Source organism: Hypanus sabinus, chromosome 21, assembly GCF_030144855.1.
Source record: "Hypanus sabinus isolate sHypSab1 chromosome 21, sHypSab1.hap1, whole genome shotgun sequence".
Classification (NCBI taxonomy): domain Eukaryota; kingdom Metazoa; phylum Chordata; class Chondrichthyes; order Myliobatiformes; family Dasyatidae; genus Hypanus; species Hypanus sabinus.
Genome location: NC_082726.1, coordinates 8383591 through 8399291, shown reverse-complemented (window position 1 = coordinate 8399291; position 15701 = coordinate 8383591). Strand labels below are relative to the sequence as shown.

The following is a 15701-nucleotide window of genomic DNA, read 5'->3' as shown; positions in this document are numbered from 1 at the left end:
TGGGATTAAAGGACTGTGTATGGGTGTTGGTGGGTGGGAGGAAAGGGGCTTGTTTTGCTGTTGTTGTGTCACTTGTTGTGTACTGCATTGTTCAGCCCAGCGTGGCCATGCTATGTTGGCACCAGAATGTGTGGCAATACCCGTGGGCTTCCAGGTAGCAGAATCCTCCATATCTTGGTGGGCTAATCTAAGGCGATCTATCGAAATACATTCGGGTTTACCTATGATAGAAGTCTTTTCTGTCCATTCCAAAACATTGAATGGGCCATCATATGATGGCCTGAGGGGATGTTCGTGTGTATGATGGCGGAAGAAAGCAAACAAGGCAGAACGTAGATCAACAGGAACCCAAGGGTGCTGTACGCCATGATGGGAGGTAGCAATAGGTGCAAAGGAATTGGATTTCCTGAGGATGGTGGAATGTGTTGACAGGCCAACCAGACGGTCATGGCGTCAGAAATAAAATCAACTGGCACTCGTAACAGCTGCCCATATACCAACTCAGCGGACAACTGCAAGTCCTCTTTTGGAGCTGTTCTGAGCCCCAGTAGGACCCATGGGAGATGATCATGCCAACACTCATCAGTCAGGGAAGCTCTCAAGTGCAGCCTTTAAGAAGCAGTGAAACCGCTCACACGGATTATTGGTCTGCGGGTGACATGCCATGGTGTGATAACTCCAAAGTCTGGGCCAGAGCTGCCTAGAGGTCAGAAATTATTTGGGGATTGTGGTCAAGGGAAATATCAGAGGGGTTGCCAAACCAAGAAACTCAGCTGCTGCTGAACGCCCGAGCCACATGCGTGGCCTTCGTCAATGCTAGAGGGATGACCTCTGGCCACCTGGGCCTTTCAAAGGCCGTGCCACAAAAACTTTACTGCAACCAGTTTCTGTGAGGCTTCCGGCCTGGATGAAAGAGGCTGTGTAAGGAGTCAAAAACAGTCTGCCTCCAGTTTGCTGACACTATGGGGTGAGGGTGACCGGTTAAACCATCATGCAGGAGAGAGACCCCCAGCTTCCCCAAACTCAGGCCCATGACTGCTGTTCGGTAAGCCTGGGCAGTAGCTTGGTTGGCTGCCATGCCAGCATAGTCAACCCTACGGTGTATGGCCTCAACAGCTAGACATGACAGACAATCAGCTGTGGCATTATCAGTTCTGAAGTCTGATATGTTGGCCAGGTGGCACTTGCTGTAATTTTGGCCATCGCATGCACAAAGGGTTTGTGGTTAACGAACGCTGTGAAATGGCAACATTCCACAAGAAAACAAAAATGGCAGACAGTCAGATAGAGACCAAAAAGCTCATGTCAAACGTGCTGTACTTCCTTATGTTATGTGCTTCTTCATCTTATCTTTCCTGAAGTCCACAGTCAGCTCTTTCATCTTACTGACGTTGAGTGCCAGGTTGTTGCTGTGGCACCACTCCACTAGTTGGCATATCTCATTCCTGTACGCCCTCTCGTCACCACCTGAGATTCTACCAACATTGGTTGTATCGTCAGCAAATTTGTAGATGGTATTTGAGCTATGCCTAGCTACACAGTCATGTTTATATAGAGAGTAGAGCAGTGGACTAAGCAAACACCCCTAAGGTGCACCTATGTTGATCTTCAGCGAGGAGGAGATGTTATCACCAGTCCACATGGATTGTGGTCTTCTGGTTAGGAAGTCAAAGATCCAATTGCAGAGGGAGATACAGAGGCCCAGGTTCTGTAACTTCTCAATCAGGATTGTGGAAATGATGATATTAAATGCTGAGCTATAGTCGATGTACAACATCTTGACATAGGTGTTTGTGTTGTCCAGGTAGTCTAAAGCCATGTGGAAAGCCATTGAGATTGCGTCTGGCATTAACCTATTGTGGTTATAGGCAAATTGCAATGGGTCAAGGTACTTGCTGAGGCAGGAGTTCAGACTCTGGTAGTCCAGAAGTCTATAAAAGGTGAATTTTCAGCAATCTATCAGGTATCTATTGTGTTCAGACAGGTGTTCTAGTAGACTCACCATTATCACAGCTGTGGAGTTGCTGAGTGACACAACCATAAAGAAAAATTTGGTGTTGTTGGCAGTAACATCTAACAGCGCAAACTGGGCCTCAGCTTTTACAAATCAAACGACAGCATTTTGCTTCCAAAACTCCAGCAGTTTCAAAGCGACTGCATTGGCTAACATGTTCAATAACTGTAGAATTGTCCTAGAGCATCAGGGTCACCAACGTAGATTTTCGCAAATAAAACAGCGTAAGGATTTTTACATTTAAGATAAACAGTAACACAAAAAGCACAGTAACAGAGCTTCACATAATATGTCATCACGTTAGACTAGCCACTTAAAGTGAACCGCAACTCAATGTTGATGTGAATTATGTACGTTTCCACCGATTACATGACCCTACAAAATCCAGTTCTGGCAGGGAAACCCCAAGGGCACATCCATTTAACATGAAATTAAAATTACTGCTGAATACAGATACAGTAAAACCAGTATTTTTCCACTGAGGTTGGGTGATAGTAGAACTAGAGATGACAGGTTAAGGGTGGAAGATGAAATGTTTAAGAGAAAACTTCTTCACTCTGGTGGTGAGAGTATGAAACAAGCTGCCAGCAGAAGTGGCGGATGTGGGTTCAATTTCAACGTTTAAGCAAAATATGGATAGGTACATAGATGGGAGGGGTATGATCCCCGTGCAGGTTAATGGCAGATTAATAGTTTGGCATGGACTAAAGGGGCTGTGCTGAGGAATATTTTGTTGAGAAAAGGTGAGCTTATCATGAAGCTAGTGGAGTACAACAGATAAAACCTCTGCACTTACTCTCTCTCCAGGAAAAGCAATTTCTGGGTTTGAGGTGATTGTGATCTTTGCCAGTGCCTGGGCAGCCTTAGTTTTACCAACCTCGGTGCCTTCTGATGCCAGAGGGAGCAATGCCTGTGGGATTGAGGAAGACGACTTTCAGGTCAGTTTGAACAAAACCAACAACACAGTCACAGTAACAGGCAGATCTAACACTGGCCACTGCACAGCCATCCCTCTGAAGAGCAATTTCCACATGAGAAGAATCAAAACTCAACAACAGCAAACACCAGGTAGTCTTCAATCAGTCCAATTTACCTATTGTGGGAAGCATGGGAAACCTGGACTTTGAAGGGAATTGACAGAATTTGATTCAAGTGAAAGCACAATAAACACATGAAGGAGAAAGCAATGGAAGATACACTTAAAGCATGAAACAGAGGTGAGAAGATACCTTTATGCAGCATAAACACTTCATGGACCAACTGGGATAAAAAACACCAATTCTATGCCACAATTTCTATTTAATTCCCAATCCCTTTTATTGAAAACTACTTATTTATTTAGTGATACAGCATGAAATAGACCCTTCTGGTTCTTTGAGCCATGTCACCCTGGCGACCCCCAACAAACCCAATTAACCCTAACCTAAACACAGGACAATTTCCAATGACCAAGTAAGCTACCAGGTAAGTCTTCATACTATGGGAGGAAACCAGAGAACCCAGAGAAAACCGATGCATTCCATGGAGAGGAAGGTACAGAGACACCTTACAGATCAGCGCTGAACTCTGGAATGCCCTGAGCAGTAATAGTGTCATACTAACCACTATGCTACCACGACATCCTGTGGCCCTCTAACTCTTGGTGAAAGGAAGAGTTGCTGGGATGCCAGACTTACAATACATTACCAGCTGTAGCACAAGGCCGTACAGTGCCCGTGATCAGAAGATTGTGATTTAAATTCCCACTGCTGTCTGTAAGGAGTTTGTACATTCTCCCCATGACAAATTGGGCTTCCTCCAAGTCCTCTGGTTTCCAACCACATTCCAAAGACGTACGGATTAAGGTTGGTTAGTAGTTAGCACTGAGAGCGTGGCGATGTTTGTGGCTGCACCAGCACATTGTTGGAACATGTTGGTCGTTGACACAAACAATGCACTTCATTGTACTGTATGTTTTGATGTACGTACATGTGACAAATAAAACAAATCCTTAATCTTCATCTTTACCTATGATTGGAGAGAGATGCCAGGACTGTGGGACTGTGGGTTCCTTGTGGCATTGCTTCTAAACACAAGAGGAAACATTCTCAGACATCTTCTAACCATTGTCTCGACTGTCCCTGTCAAAATGAACACCGAAGTAAAGATGAAGTGTTTGGTGCTGACTCACCTTCCCTCCTCCCTGAGCTACCACAACTCCACGATCCTCAGGAACCTCCACCAGAGCCAGGAAAACTCTGAAAATCAGAAAGGCAATTAAACTGTCAATCCTGCAGGGCAGATTTAAATCTTTTTTTTGTGGAAACAGAAACTGTGGAACAGGTGGCAGACAGGTGCAGATGCTCTCAGCCCTACAACACCAGGCAAGAGTTTTTGAATCCAAACAATTGGTTTATTCATCATTATAGAATGTTTCTCTGGTGCATCCCGCTCCTCCCCTCTCCCTTCCCCTTTTCCCAGCCACAATTCCCCTCTCACCGCCACCTTCCCACTCTCAATCCACAGTACAGACTGTGACAGAGAACATTCAGTAAACTCACTCCTTACATACATGCATTCACACAAACAGACATTGCCTGGTCATTCTGCTGTTGTTACATAGAATGTGAGCACTTCGTCTTCCCCAGTGTGTGCTCATAATAGGCCCCAAAAAGAGCTGATGGGCTCGGGTTGGCTTTATAGTGACTTTCCCTCCATACACAGTGGAATACACCATTTCTTTAGTAATGGGATGTGTAAATATGTATATTGTTTGTATTTAAGGTAGAGACATGTAAATATTTCTGTTTATTTCTCAATATGATTGTAACTACATTGAGGGGTGGATCATATTCTACCTAATCTTTGTGGGTAATTAAAAGATGGTATGTTCTAGTGCTTAACAGTAAAGAGTTCATCACCCTCAGTAGGGGAGAGAGATGGGGGCTGTGAGGAGTTCAAACTGGACAAGAGTAAGTATGGAGTTATTGTGTTTTCTTGAAGATGTCTTTTCTAAATATTGGCAATTTTCTTTTCACTATTTTCACTAATTTTTGTAAGTTTGATTTTTGATGCACCTAATAAACACCCTTCAGCTAACTGGGGCTGCTGCTTAATCAGGCCAAAAGTACCAGCCCCGGTGTATTTATACTAGTTTGCCTGTGTTTTATATTAGTTTGTACTGTTTTGATTAATAATCTGGCCAGGTGAGTTAGTAAACGCTGCTTTTACTGCTATTAGCTTGCACCTTACATTCACAAAGACTTGGGTCAAGTACTGCTCCCTGAACCTGTATCCTGGGATCAAAAGAGAGGGCAGAGGGTTGTAGATGTACTGCCAGCTCCATCATAGGTACAACTTTCCATCCCTCAAGGATATCTTCAAAAGTTGGTGCCTCAACAAAGCAGCATCCATCATGATGGGAGTCTCAGTATCAGTGACATGCCCTCTTCTCACTACTACCATCAAAGAGGAGGTAAAGGAGCCTCAAGATTCACACACACCATTGTAGGGACAGCTTCTTTCCCTCTGCCATCAGATTTCTGATTGATCCATGAACACTACCTCATCATTCCTCTTTTTAACTACTTTGTTTTGTAACTTTCATATCTTGCACTGTATTGCTGCCACAAAACAACAAATTTTACGACGCACATCAGTGAAAACAAATCCGATTCTAATTCAGTATGGTTTGAAGGAATGCTGCACAGTCAGAGGAACAATTTTTACTTTTATTCAGCATTGAAGCCATATTCCAGAAGTTAAGCTCATAGCAGCAGCATCGCCTGAAGTACTGAGGACATGAGAGCACTAGGAGAAACATTCCAGGAAATGCTAGCTCTATTAATGCTCATAACCTGTTCACTGTAGGTTGTTGTAGAGGATTCCTGTGATTCCAGTGCAATTCATCAAAATGGAAGTTCCCTCCCACCTGCTGTGGTGGCTCAGGCAGACTTATGATACTGTCACACTAATCAAATAACTCACAGCTTACATTTGGTCAAATGTGAATCATGCCTGCCTATGAAATAATCAATATGTCCCTATGTATATCACCATATGAAAACATCTACGTAACAACAATTGTTAATCATACTCACCGAGCAATCATCTCCTTACAAGAATCAGTCAGGGCTGGACTCTCCCTCTTAGTCATGCACACCAGTGCAGACACCACACCTGCCTTCAGCAGTTTCCCAATCCGTTTCCCCACATACCTGGGTTTATCCTACAATTCAGAAAATGTTACAGTCTTGCTGAATCTGCTTTCAATTTTCTTAGCAACCATCATTTTAAAGAAAAATAATCCCAAACTAATACTAAGAGATTGGTTTACTTGGTGAGATTTTTTTTTTAAAAAACAATGCAAATTATGATCATCATAAAAAAAAAACGAGGAAGAAATTAACAAACGAGAAATTCATGCAACACACACATAATGCTGGAGGAACTCAGCAAGCCAGGCAGCATCTATGGAAAAAAGTATAGTCAACATTTGGGGCTGAGACCCTTCAGCAAGTCTGGAAAAATAGTCCTGCTGAAGGGTCTCGGCCCGAAATGTCGACTATACTCTTTTTCATAGATGCTGCCTGGGCTGCTGAGTTCCTCCAGCATCTTGAGGAAGAAATTGAGAAAGGTTTTCAGCTTTAAAAGTAGTTGGAGTGGAGAACTCTCCAATTCTCCTCATCCATCTCACCCATCAGGAAGCTAAAGAAATTTGGCATGCGCCTTTTGGCCTTCACCAATTTTCCAGATGCATCACAGCACAGTATGGCAACTGGTATGTCTGAGACCACAAGAAACTGCAGAGTTACAGACACAGCTGAGCACATCAAATAAATCTGCCACTCCTCTATAGACTGTCTACACTCTTGCTGCCTCAGAAAAGCATCCAGCATAATCAAAGACCCCAACCACCCTGCGCATTTTCTCTTTTTCTCCCTCCCATTTGGCAGAAGATACAGCTCAAGAACAGCTTCTCTCCTGCTGTTACAAGACTTCTGAATGCTCCTGTAATATAAAAAGAGGGACCTCCTATCTTATTATGACTTTGCACCTTATTCGCCTATTCTCCACTTAGTCTGTAACTAACACTTCGTTCCACAGTTCTGCAAGCTTTCCCTTGTACTACCTCAATGTACTGATGTATGAAATGATCTGTGTGGACGGCATGCAAAACAAAGTGTTTCTATTGTACCTCAATTGATGTGGCAATAATAAACCAACTTACCAGTTTTCCTCAAACGCTTTTACTTTAAAAGTAGAACGTTTATAAGAGAGCATTAAAAAGTTCTGAAATTAGAAGTTAAAGATGAAATCCTGGAGATGGATTTCTAAAGACTGCAATGAGTAAAATTAAATTTAAGTTGCTCGAAGTGCCAATGTGCTTTTACATTTTCATTAACCAAGCTGCTTTACAGACAATGAGGTAGGAAGTACAGCAGCCAACTTGTACAAGCAAATTCTTAACAATACAGCATTAACCCAACAGTCTCTGTTGGTAATCAAGAACATGAGAGATTCTGCAGATGCTGGAAATCCAGAGCAACACACACAAAATGCCGGAGGAACTCAGCAGGTCATCCAGTTTCAAGTTGAGACCCTTCATCATGACTCAAGTCAGTCCTGATGAAAGGTCTTGGCCCAAAACATTGACCGTATACTTTTTTCCATAGATGCTGCCTGACCTACTGGGTTCCTCAAACGTTTTGTGTGTGTTGCTCTGCTGGTAATGCTGATTAAAGGATAGTTAATCCAGTAGAATGGAGAAAGTGGTTGAACAGCTTCACTAAAATCCATGCAGTCCATAAGCAAGTGTTCTGAACAATCCTTTGTTTGTCATTCTTCACCTTTCTATTACAAACATATGGTGATTTTCCTTAATTAAACAGTGTCTTTCAAAATGAAGTTCATAAATATTACTCAGAACTCATTCCAATAATTTGCTGAACAATTAAACTAGCCTGCAATTAGCCATTTATCCTTTTCTCTCTTTTACGAACATAAAACTGTCAGCACAATACAGGACCTTTGGCCCAGTGTTATGCTGACCTACTTAACCAGTCGAACCTTTCCCTCCCTTACAGCCCTCCATTCTTCTTTCATCAATGTGCCTATCCAAGAGTTAATTAAATGTTCCTAATGTATTTACCACTATCACCACCCCAGAAGTGCGTTTCGGGCATCCAGCACGCTATATAAAACTTACCTCTGCCATCCTTTCTATACTTCCCTCCTTAAAGTTATGTCCCATTTTTAATAATGCCACAGCCATGGTTAGCGCCACTCCAATCTTCTCATCATTTAACAAAAATATCTTTCCTCTAAACCTGATGGACTTATGGAAGTGGCAGCAAGATAAGGGTTAAAATGGTGTACTAACGGAACAGAGCGCAGACATATTGTACAGCCTTTTCTGTTTGTGGAAGTTCAGCAAAGCAAAAGCCAATATTATAAGCTGACAGTGTGTAGACATTCAGGCTGAACATGGCCCTTGAAAGCCTGACTCTTCTTTGCACAGCATTTCTGTCCTTGCCCAGGAACAGAGGTCACCAAGACAAGATGAAGGCAAACAAAGGACTCCAGGGCAACACCTACTATTGAACAGTTATCAAGTATTATTCACCTTTAACACAGGTTTAAACACCCAAATTTTGTATTTTGATTGGTTCTTAATATGCAAATAACAAGATTCAGAAGTGAACGAGGTTTCTATAGTCAATTTCTGTATCGAGCTCTCCAGTTTCTGTATAAAATTAGCAATTCTTTGTTCAAACTTTAGAACAGTTTGGTGACAGGGACCATGTGTTTTCTTTGTGCACAATTTAAAAAAAGCGTGGTTGAAGAATGAGTGCAAGTTTTCAGAGTCTAGTTAATTGGTAATGACAAACTCTTCAAAGCAACATTTTGGGATATTTTACAAACACTTCAGAAGGCAGAGAGAGTTCCTGTTTGACTTCTCTTCCCAAAGTTCATAACTCTGACTGTGCAGCAGCTCTTCAGAGCGGAACTTGCAGTGTCAGCTTACTTAAGCCCCTGGCACTGAGATTGAAAGCACAGCCAGCTGACTCAGAGACAGGCCCAAGTATGAATATGCAACCCACAGAGGTACTGACATTAACCTGCGTCGTACGAAGACAGGATGTATAACTTCATACAATGCCAGGAATAGATCAATTGGTCACCAACTATGTTGCTATTTCTGGACACTGTTACAATACATTTGAAAGCAATTCACTATGGAAACTGTTTTGAGATGTCTGACATATAAAAATCCAAGCCCCTCTTGGTTTCTATGGGCTCATTTGGATCTTTTCACTTGCTCTAAGCCAGTTCTGCATCCTCAGACAGACTAACAGCTGTAAATTTTCCCTTCCTAAGGATAATAAAAAGGTGAGTGAAATACCGATAAGCAGATGGCAGACGAATAAACAATTCTACATGAATAAAGTATCCTTCTGTTTTGACGTGGATGCTATCTGCTAGCCAATGTTCGTTCACACCACAGGAAACACAAACGAGGCCAGTTGCCTCTGACTGGATTGCCAAAGTCACCCCTGTTGTTAATTGCTTTTCAAACAGTTGAGAATATTTGCAAATTAGCACCTAAAGGACCGTTGATCCTTATTGGTGAGTCTATCCAAAGCTAACATGACAGTTTTAAGGAAACAGAATGTAAAAACAGAACGTGGAACTAAGTAGAAGATTAGCAGTGAACCCATTCAGTGGCGCAGAAACCTGAAGAGTCAAATGGCTCTCATGCCTGTAGATTCCTCGGGCTCTGAGGCGCAATGACTAAGCCATGTCATCCCCGGATTGTACCATACCTTAGGGTGCTCCTCCGGGACATGCTGCTTGGCATACTTAGCGAGTTCCAGCAGCTGTGGGTCAGGCGTTTCCTTGTCATAGCTGTTGGTGCAGTTTACGAGAGTGGAAGCAACTGCAAAGAGGGCGGTTTTATCTTCTGACTGGAGAGGGAGAGAGGCAAGGGACTGTTAGGTGGACATACATCCTGTTCCACAGTTATCAAGAAGCAGCTGTCAATGTACATTTAAACAATGAATGTCCATCTCTACACCTAAAGATTTTCCAATAAGGCCAATAGAGGACAGCATGGTAGCACAGCAGTTACGTAACACTATAGCACCAGGCCCTGGATTCAATTCCACCAACGTCTGTAAGGAGCTTGTATATTCTCTCTGTGCCCACAAAATTTTCTCTGGGTGCCCCAGTTCCCTCCCACATTCCGAAGACATAGGTTAATTAGTCACAAGGGTGTAGTTGGGTGGCATGGGCTCGTTGGGCCAGAAGAGTCAATTATGATGCTCTATCTCTAAATAAAGAGTGGAATGTTGGTGACACGTTTCCTCCAAACCCAAGGTCTCATGGGCCAAATGGACCCCACATCATGAGGCTGACTTGAGGTGACAACATAACTGGAACACCAGCTCCGAATTATTTCAGAGAGCCAAACAGATCAAACACCTCTAAAGGGTTTAACTTGGTCACAATCCTCTCTAACAATCCAGCTAGGACTGCCAAAGGCAGGGATACAGACCATTAACCACATGCATATTCTGTCCCTCCGTATGCATGGCACCAACTCGGAGACGTACCTTTGCCAGCTCAAACATAGCATGCATTGCAGGCTGATCGGCCACAAACTCCTCCTTCACATCAGCGTCAAAGGTCAGATAGGCCAGCCCCTCTGTTGCCCAGCGCCGTGTGCTGGACTGAATCGAGTCATTGCACAACCATCTGGACAAGGTAAAGCAGCAGTGAGATCAAAAGGCAACCTTTAAACCATCCACTCCTTTCTCTTGCATTCGACCTCCCAAAACCACATCACCTCGTAGACAATAAACGCAAGAGATTCTGCAGATGCTGGAAATCCAGAGCAACACACAGAACGCTGGAGGAATTCAGCAGGTCAGGTAGTGTCAATGGTGAGGAATAAACAGCCAACGTTTACCTACCCCCCCCGCCCCCATCTTCCCTTCACCTCATCTCACCTGGCTTCACCTATCACCTGACAGCTTGTACTCCTTCCCTCCCCCCACCTTCATATTCTGGTTCATCCTCCTTCCCTTCCAGACACGACAAAATGTCTCGGCCAAAACATCAACTGCTTATTTATTTCTATTGATGTTGCCTGACCTGCCAAGTTCCTCCAGCATCTTGAGTGTATCACCTCACAAATTTAAGATTAGCTTATTTGTCACATGTGTATTGAAACATATAGTGAAATGTGTCATTTGCATCAATGATCCACACAGTCTGAGGATGTGCTGGGGGCAGCCTGCAAGTGTTCCCATGCTTCCAGTACCAACATAGCATGACCACAACTGACTGACCCTAGCACATACATCTTTTTTGGAACATGGGAAGAAACAGGAGCACTCAGAAGAAAGCCATGCAATCACAGAAAGACCATACAAACTTCCTACAGATAGCAGAAGGAATTGAACCTCCATACAATTGTATTTCTATGCTATATTGACTGTCCTGTTGTGCATACTATTTATTACAATTTACTATAAATTGCACATTGCTCAATTGTGCCCCTGTAGAAAGTCCACAGGTCAATCAGTATCTGTGGAGGGGAATAAATAGTAGACATTTTGGGTCAAGATTCTTTACCCAGGGATACTCCCGGTCAAGATAGCGCCTGCATATACCACTCCTTTGGTTGACATCTTGTGGATAGTTCATGAAACCATCTTTTTCACTTCTTTTATGTCTTTTATGTTTATTTCTCAACTTGGATGTAATTCTGGAACTGCTGGAACCTGTGTTTGTTGTTTGGAGATCGTTTGGGTGCTTCAGTGCTCTGCATTCTCTGAGAGGATTCTGGGAGGAATGACTGAACCTCATGGGTAGAAGACTGTAGGATGGCACGTGAGCCAATGTCTGATCCCATCTCACCCATTGTAACTTCCATTGCTCACCGATTAAAGCAACAAAGTTGACTGAAACATCAAGGCAAGTGCAGAAGTTTGGGTGTTCCAGTGCTCTGCAGTCTCTGAGAGGATTCCAAAAGGCAGAGGCAATGCACACAAACCTCATTGCAGGCAGGCTGCAGGACGGGCCACAAGCCAACATTTGGCACCATTTCGCTGGTTTTAGCTTCTGTTGTTTGCCGATTAAAGTGACTAGGGAGATTGAAGCATCAAAACGAGTGTAGAGGGTGAGCACCCTCTGGTTACCTTTTGATTGTTTACTCTATACAGGAGAAGGTAGAGTCCGCCACTGCGCAGAGAGCTGTCCAGGATTTTTCTGTGTTTTGGATTTGGACTCTAGACTCCTTTTTTCAGTCTTATAGTTTTTATATTCTGTGTTTATTCACCAGGTCTTCTTGGGTTTTTTTTTTGTGCAGGGATTTGGGAGTCGATGTGCCTTGTCCGTTTTGTTCGGGTTTTTTTTGTGCAGGAGGAGGGATTTGGGGATGAATGTGCCTGTTCCATTTTTGTTCATTTTCTTTTTTGCGGGGAGGAGGGATTTTGGGGGTTGATGATCGTGCTGCCTTTCTTTTCTTTCTTGGTTTCATGTACCCAGAGAACTGAAGAATTTCAGAGTTGTATACTTTGATAATAAATGATCCTTTGAACCTTTGAATGAGAAGGTAAGGAGAGGTGAAGGAGTACAAACTGGCAGGTGATGGGTGAAGCCAGTTGAAGGTGAGGGATATCAAGTAAGAAGCTGGGAGATGATAGCTGGAAAAGGTAAAGGGTTGGCAAAGGAATCTGATAGGAGAAGAGAGTGGATCATGGAAGAGAAAGAAGGAGGAGGGGCACCAAAGCACAGACAAAAGGCTGGAGGAACTTAGCAGGTCAGGCAGCACCCATGGAGGGTAAAAAAACAATCTATGTTTCAGGCCAAAAACCTGTCCCACCAATACCTCAACAAGCATGAAAAAATAAGCAATTAACCTGTTCCAAGTGTCAATGCTCTTTCATTCCTGTAAATGGTACTCAGAATCACAAGTGACCTCATGGCATCAGAAGCCAACTCACCTTCGGCATTGTTTCGCCAACTTGCAGGTTGATCCTTCAGCAAACTGCTTCATGCTGCAGTCCGTTCCTCCCGCTGACCCCACCTTGCAGAGACCCTGAGGGCAGGAGACATCAGGTAATTCACAGGCTTGACATCTACAAGTGAAAGCAAAGCAGTGGCACGTCCTGTCTATGGAAGGCACGAGCAAAATTCAAACTGTCCTCCATGTAACAGGGTTCAGCAATGCACAGAATGGTGCTTCAATAACCACAGGCTCCATGATGTGATCATGGCTGATTTATTATCCCTCTCAACCCCTTCTCCTACCTTCTCCCTGTAACTTTTGATGCCTCTACTAATTAAAAACTTATCATCTCTGCTTTAAATATACCCAATGACTTGGCCTCCACAGTTGTCCGTGGCAATGAATTCCACAGATTCACTACACTCTGGCTAAAGAAATTCCTCATTTCTGTTTTAAAGGGACACCCTTCAGTTCTGTCCTCCAAGACTCCGCCCACTATAGGAAACATCCTCTTCATGTCCACTCTATCTAGTCCTTTCAATATTCGATAGGCTTCAATGAGATCTCCCCACATTCTTCTAAACTCCCACAAGTACAGACCCAAACACCCCTTAAACATTAACCCTTTCAATCCCTGGATCATTCTCCTGAACATCCTCAGGACCCTCCCCAATGCCAGCAGATCCTTTCTTAGATATAGTACCCAAAACTATTCACAATATTTCAAATAAGGCCTGACCAGTAAACGGTCCTTATTCCAAAACAAATCTAGAATCAAGTTTTAGATATTACTAAAATACAAAGGGGTATTGCAGACAAATTTGATACAATTTAATATTAAACAGGGCCTTTCACATCACAAGACATTCCAAAACTCTCACCAGTTATTGAAGCATGCTTATTTGAAAATGTACTGTAAAGCGAGTAAGAGTTATCTGCAAACAGCAAGCTCCCATTATTAATCCTATTAATCCCTCCATCACCAAGGGCCACCACCATCCATATTCTTCCTGCTGCGATCGGGAAGGAGGTACAAAAGCCTTAGGTCCCATACCAGCAGGTTCACGAAGTTATTACCCTTCAACCACCAGGTCCTGAACCAGAGTGGATAACTTCACTCAAACAACACTGAACTGATTCCACAACCTATGGACTCGCTTTCTGCAACTCATGTTCTCAATATTATGTACTGCTTTTTTTTTCACTTTTTATTTTTGTTTTTTTTATGTTTGCTGTTTGTCTTCATCACATTGGTTGTTTGCCTGTCTTCGTGTGTAGTTTTTCCACTGATTCTATTGTGTTTGAATCTACTGTGAAATGCTTGCAAGAAAATGAACCTCACGGTAGTATATGGTGTCATCTCCATACTTTGATGATAACTTTGCACAGACTAAGAAAACGAGGTATTCTGTTCTGTAATACTGGTCATAAGACCTGTATTTAAGCGACAACCCTTGGACACCTTTTTGTCACCCAGGGAGTGACTGGCTCACTATTCAGAGCAGGACCTCCTGGTTATACAGCTTCATTACTCACTCAACCACCTATACAACACACTAGATCTCCCTGAGCAGCACAAACAAGATGGAGTAAACCCCTTCTCGTAACTTTTACATCCATCGCCCTGACCATTTCCCTGACTTCCCACCTAAAGAACTAGCTTTGACTTACCACCAGCGCTCGAATCTTGATCTGATCACTCTCATTCTTCTTATAGATGTCCTTCAGTAGGGTCACCCCATTGGCAGTGATGAAAGAAGCCCTCTTTGACTTGCCCGCTGCGTGGATCAGTGCTTCCACGGCAATCAGCTGGTCGATCTCCCTCTCTGAGCTGCACAGGGCTATCATGCATTCCAATATGCCACTCATCTCCAGCACACGGTTGCCAACCTCTGAGGGTCCTTGCAGCAGGGTGGAGACTGTCTGGATAGCCTGCAGCTTTCCATCCATCCCTGGAGACTCAAAGCGGCCCCTACACACAACAAATTCCCAATATTAAAAATAAGCAGAATTCCGCAGTTTTTTATTTGTTTGAAATCTGGATCTTTTCACTGGCGGTGAACCCCCACAGTTATGTACCCCAAGGATTCATGTTTTTCTGTGGACTGTCACTTTAAAACACCAGGAGAACAAGACTGACTTTTGGACACTGTTTGAGCTGCTCCAGAGAGAGAGAGAGAGGTGGAGTTATTTGATGGACAATTGATGTTTTGAATATACAAGGACACACAGCTCAGAGTCAAGATGGATTCAGTCAATGGAAGACACCAGGGAGTCGGTCGCTGGTTTAACTTTCAGTAGCCCAAAAAGGGGTGAGTTGAGATCAATCCAGAGTATTGATAAATGACTCTCACAAGTTTCTGCAACTAGAAGTTTGCAGAGAAAGGAGAAGAGGAAGGTTTGAAACAGAAGAAACCTAGTGACAAAGAGATCACTGTTTGGACTCTCTCTCTAAGTAGCCCGTGAGGGTGAGTTTGTTTCCATTCGGCTACGGAAGTGTGATTGTCACTTAGTTAATCCACAGGAATAGGTTCTCTGGTGAGGGGCAAACCTTTGTGAATACCACGTGTGTGTTTACCCTCATGTCTGGGTGTGGTAGTTCACTGAAGAAGGCACCCCTGTGGCAAACCACTGTTGGAGTTATTTTGTATGTTATGGAACTGGATAAGTGGCTATCACATTGTGTGTTTG

At 43.3% G+C, this 15701-nt stretch overlaps 1 protein-coding gene across 1 annotated transcript in view; it reads right to left on the bottom strand.

The window, feature by feature from the left end:
* Positions 1–15701, bottom strand: part of LOC132378768 (protein unc-45 homolog A-like) — a 44841-nt gene that overhangs the window by 12731 nt on the left and 16409 nt on the right. Inside the window, exons 10-16 of the mRNA XM_059945917.1 lie at positions 14682–14982; positions 13006–13100; positions 10609–10750; positions 9820–9960; positions 6094–6221; positions 4185–4251; positions 2811–2924 (exon numbers count right to left, since the gene is read on the bottom strand). Of these exons, the coding sequence (XP_059801900.1) occupies positions 2811–2924; positions 4185–4251; positions 6094–6221; positions 9820–9960; positions 10609–10750; positions 13006–13100; positions 14682–14982 (988 nt within the window). The remainder of the gene's footprint in view (positions 1–2810; positions 2925–4184; positions 4252–6093; positions 6222–9819; positions 9961–10608; positions 10751–13005; positions 13101–14681; positions 14983–15701) is intronic.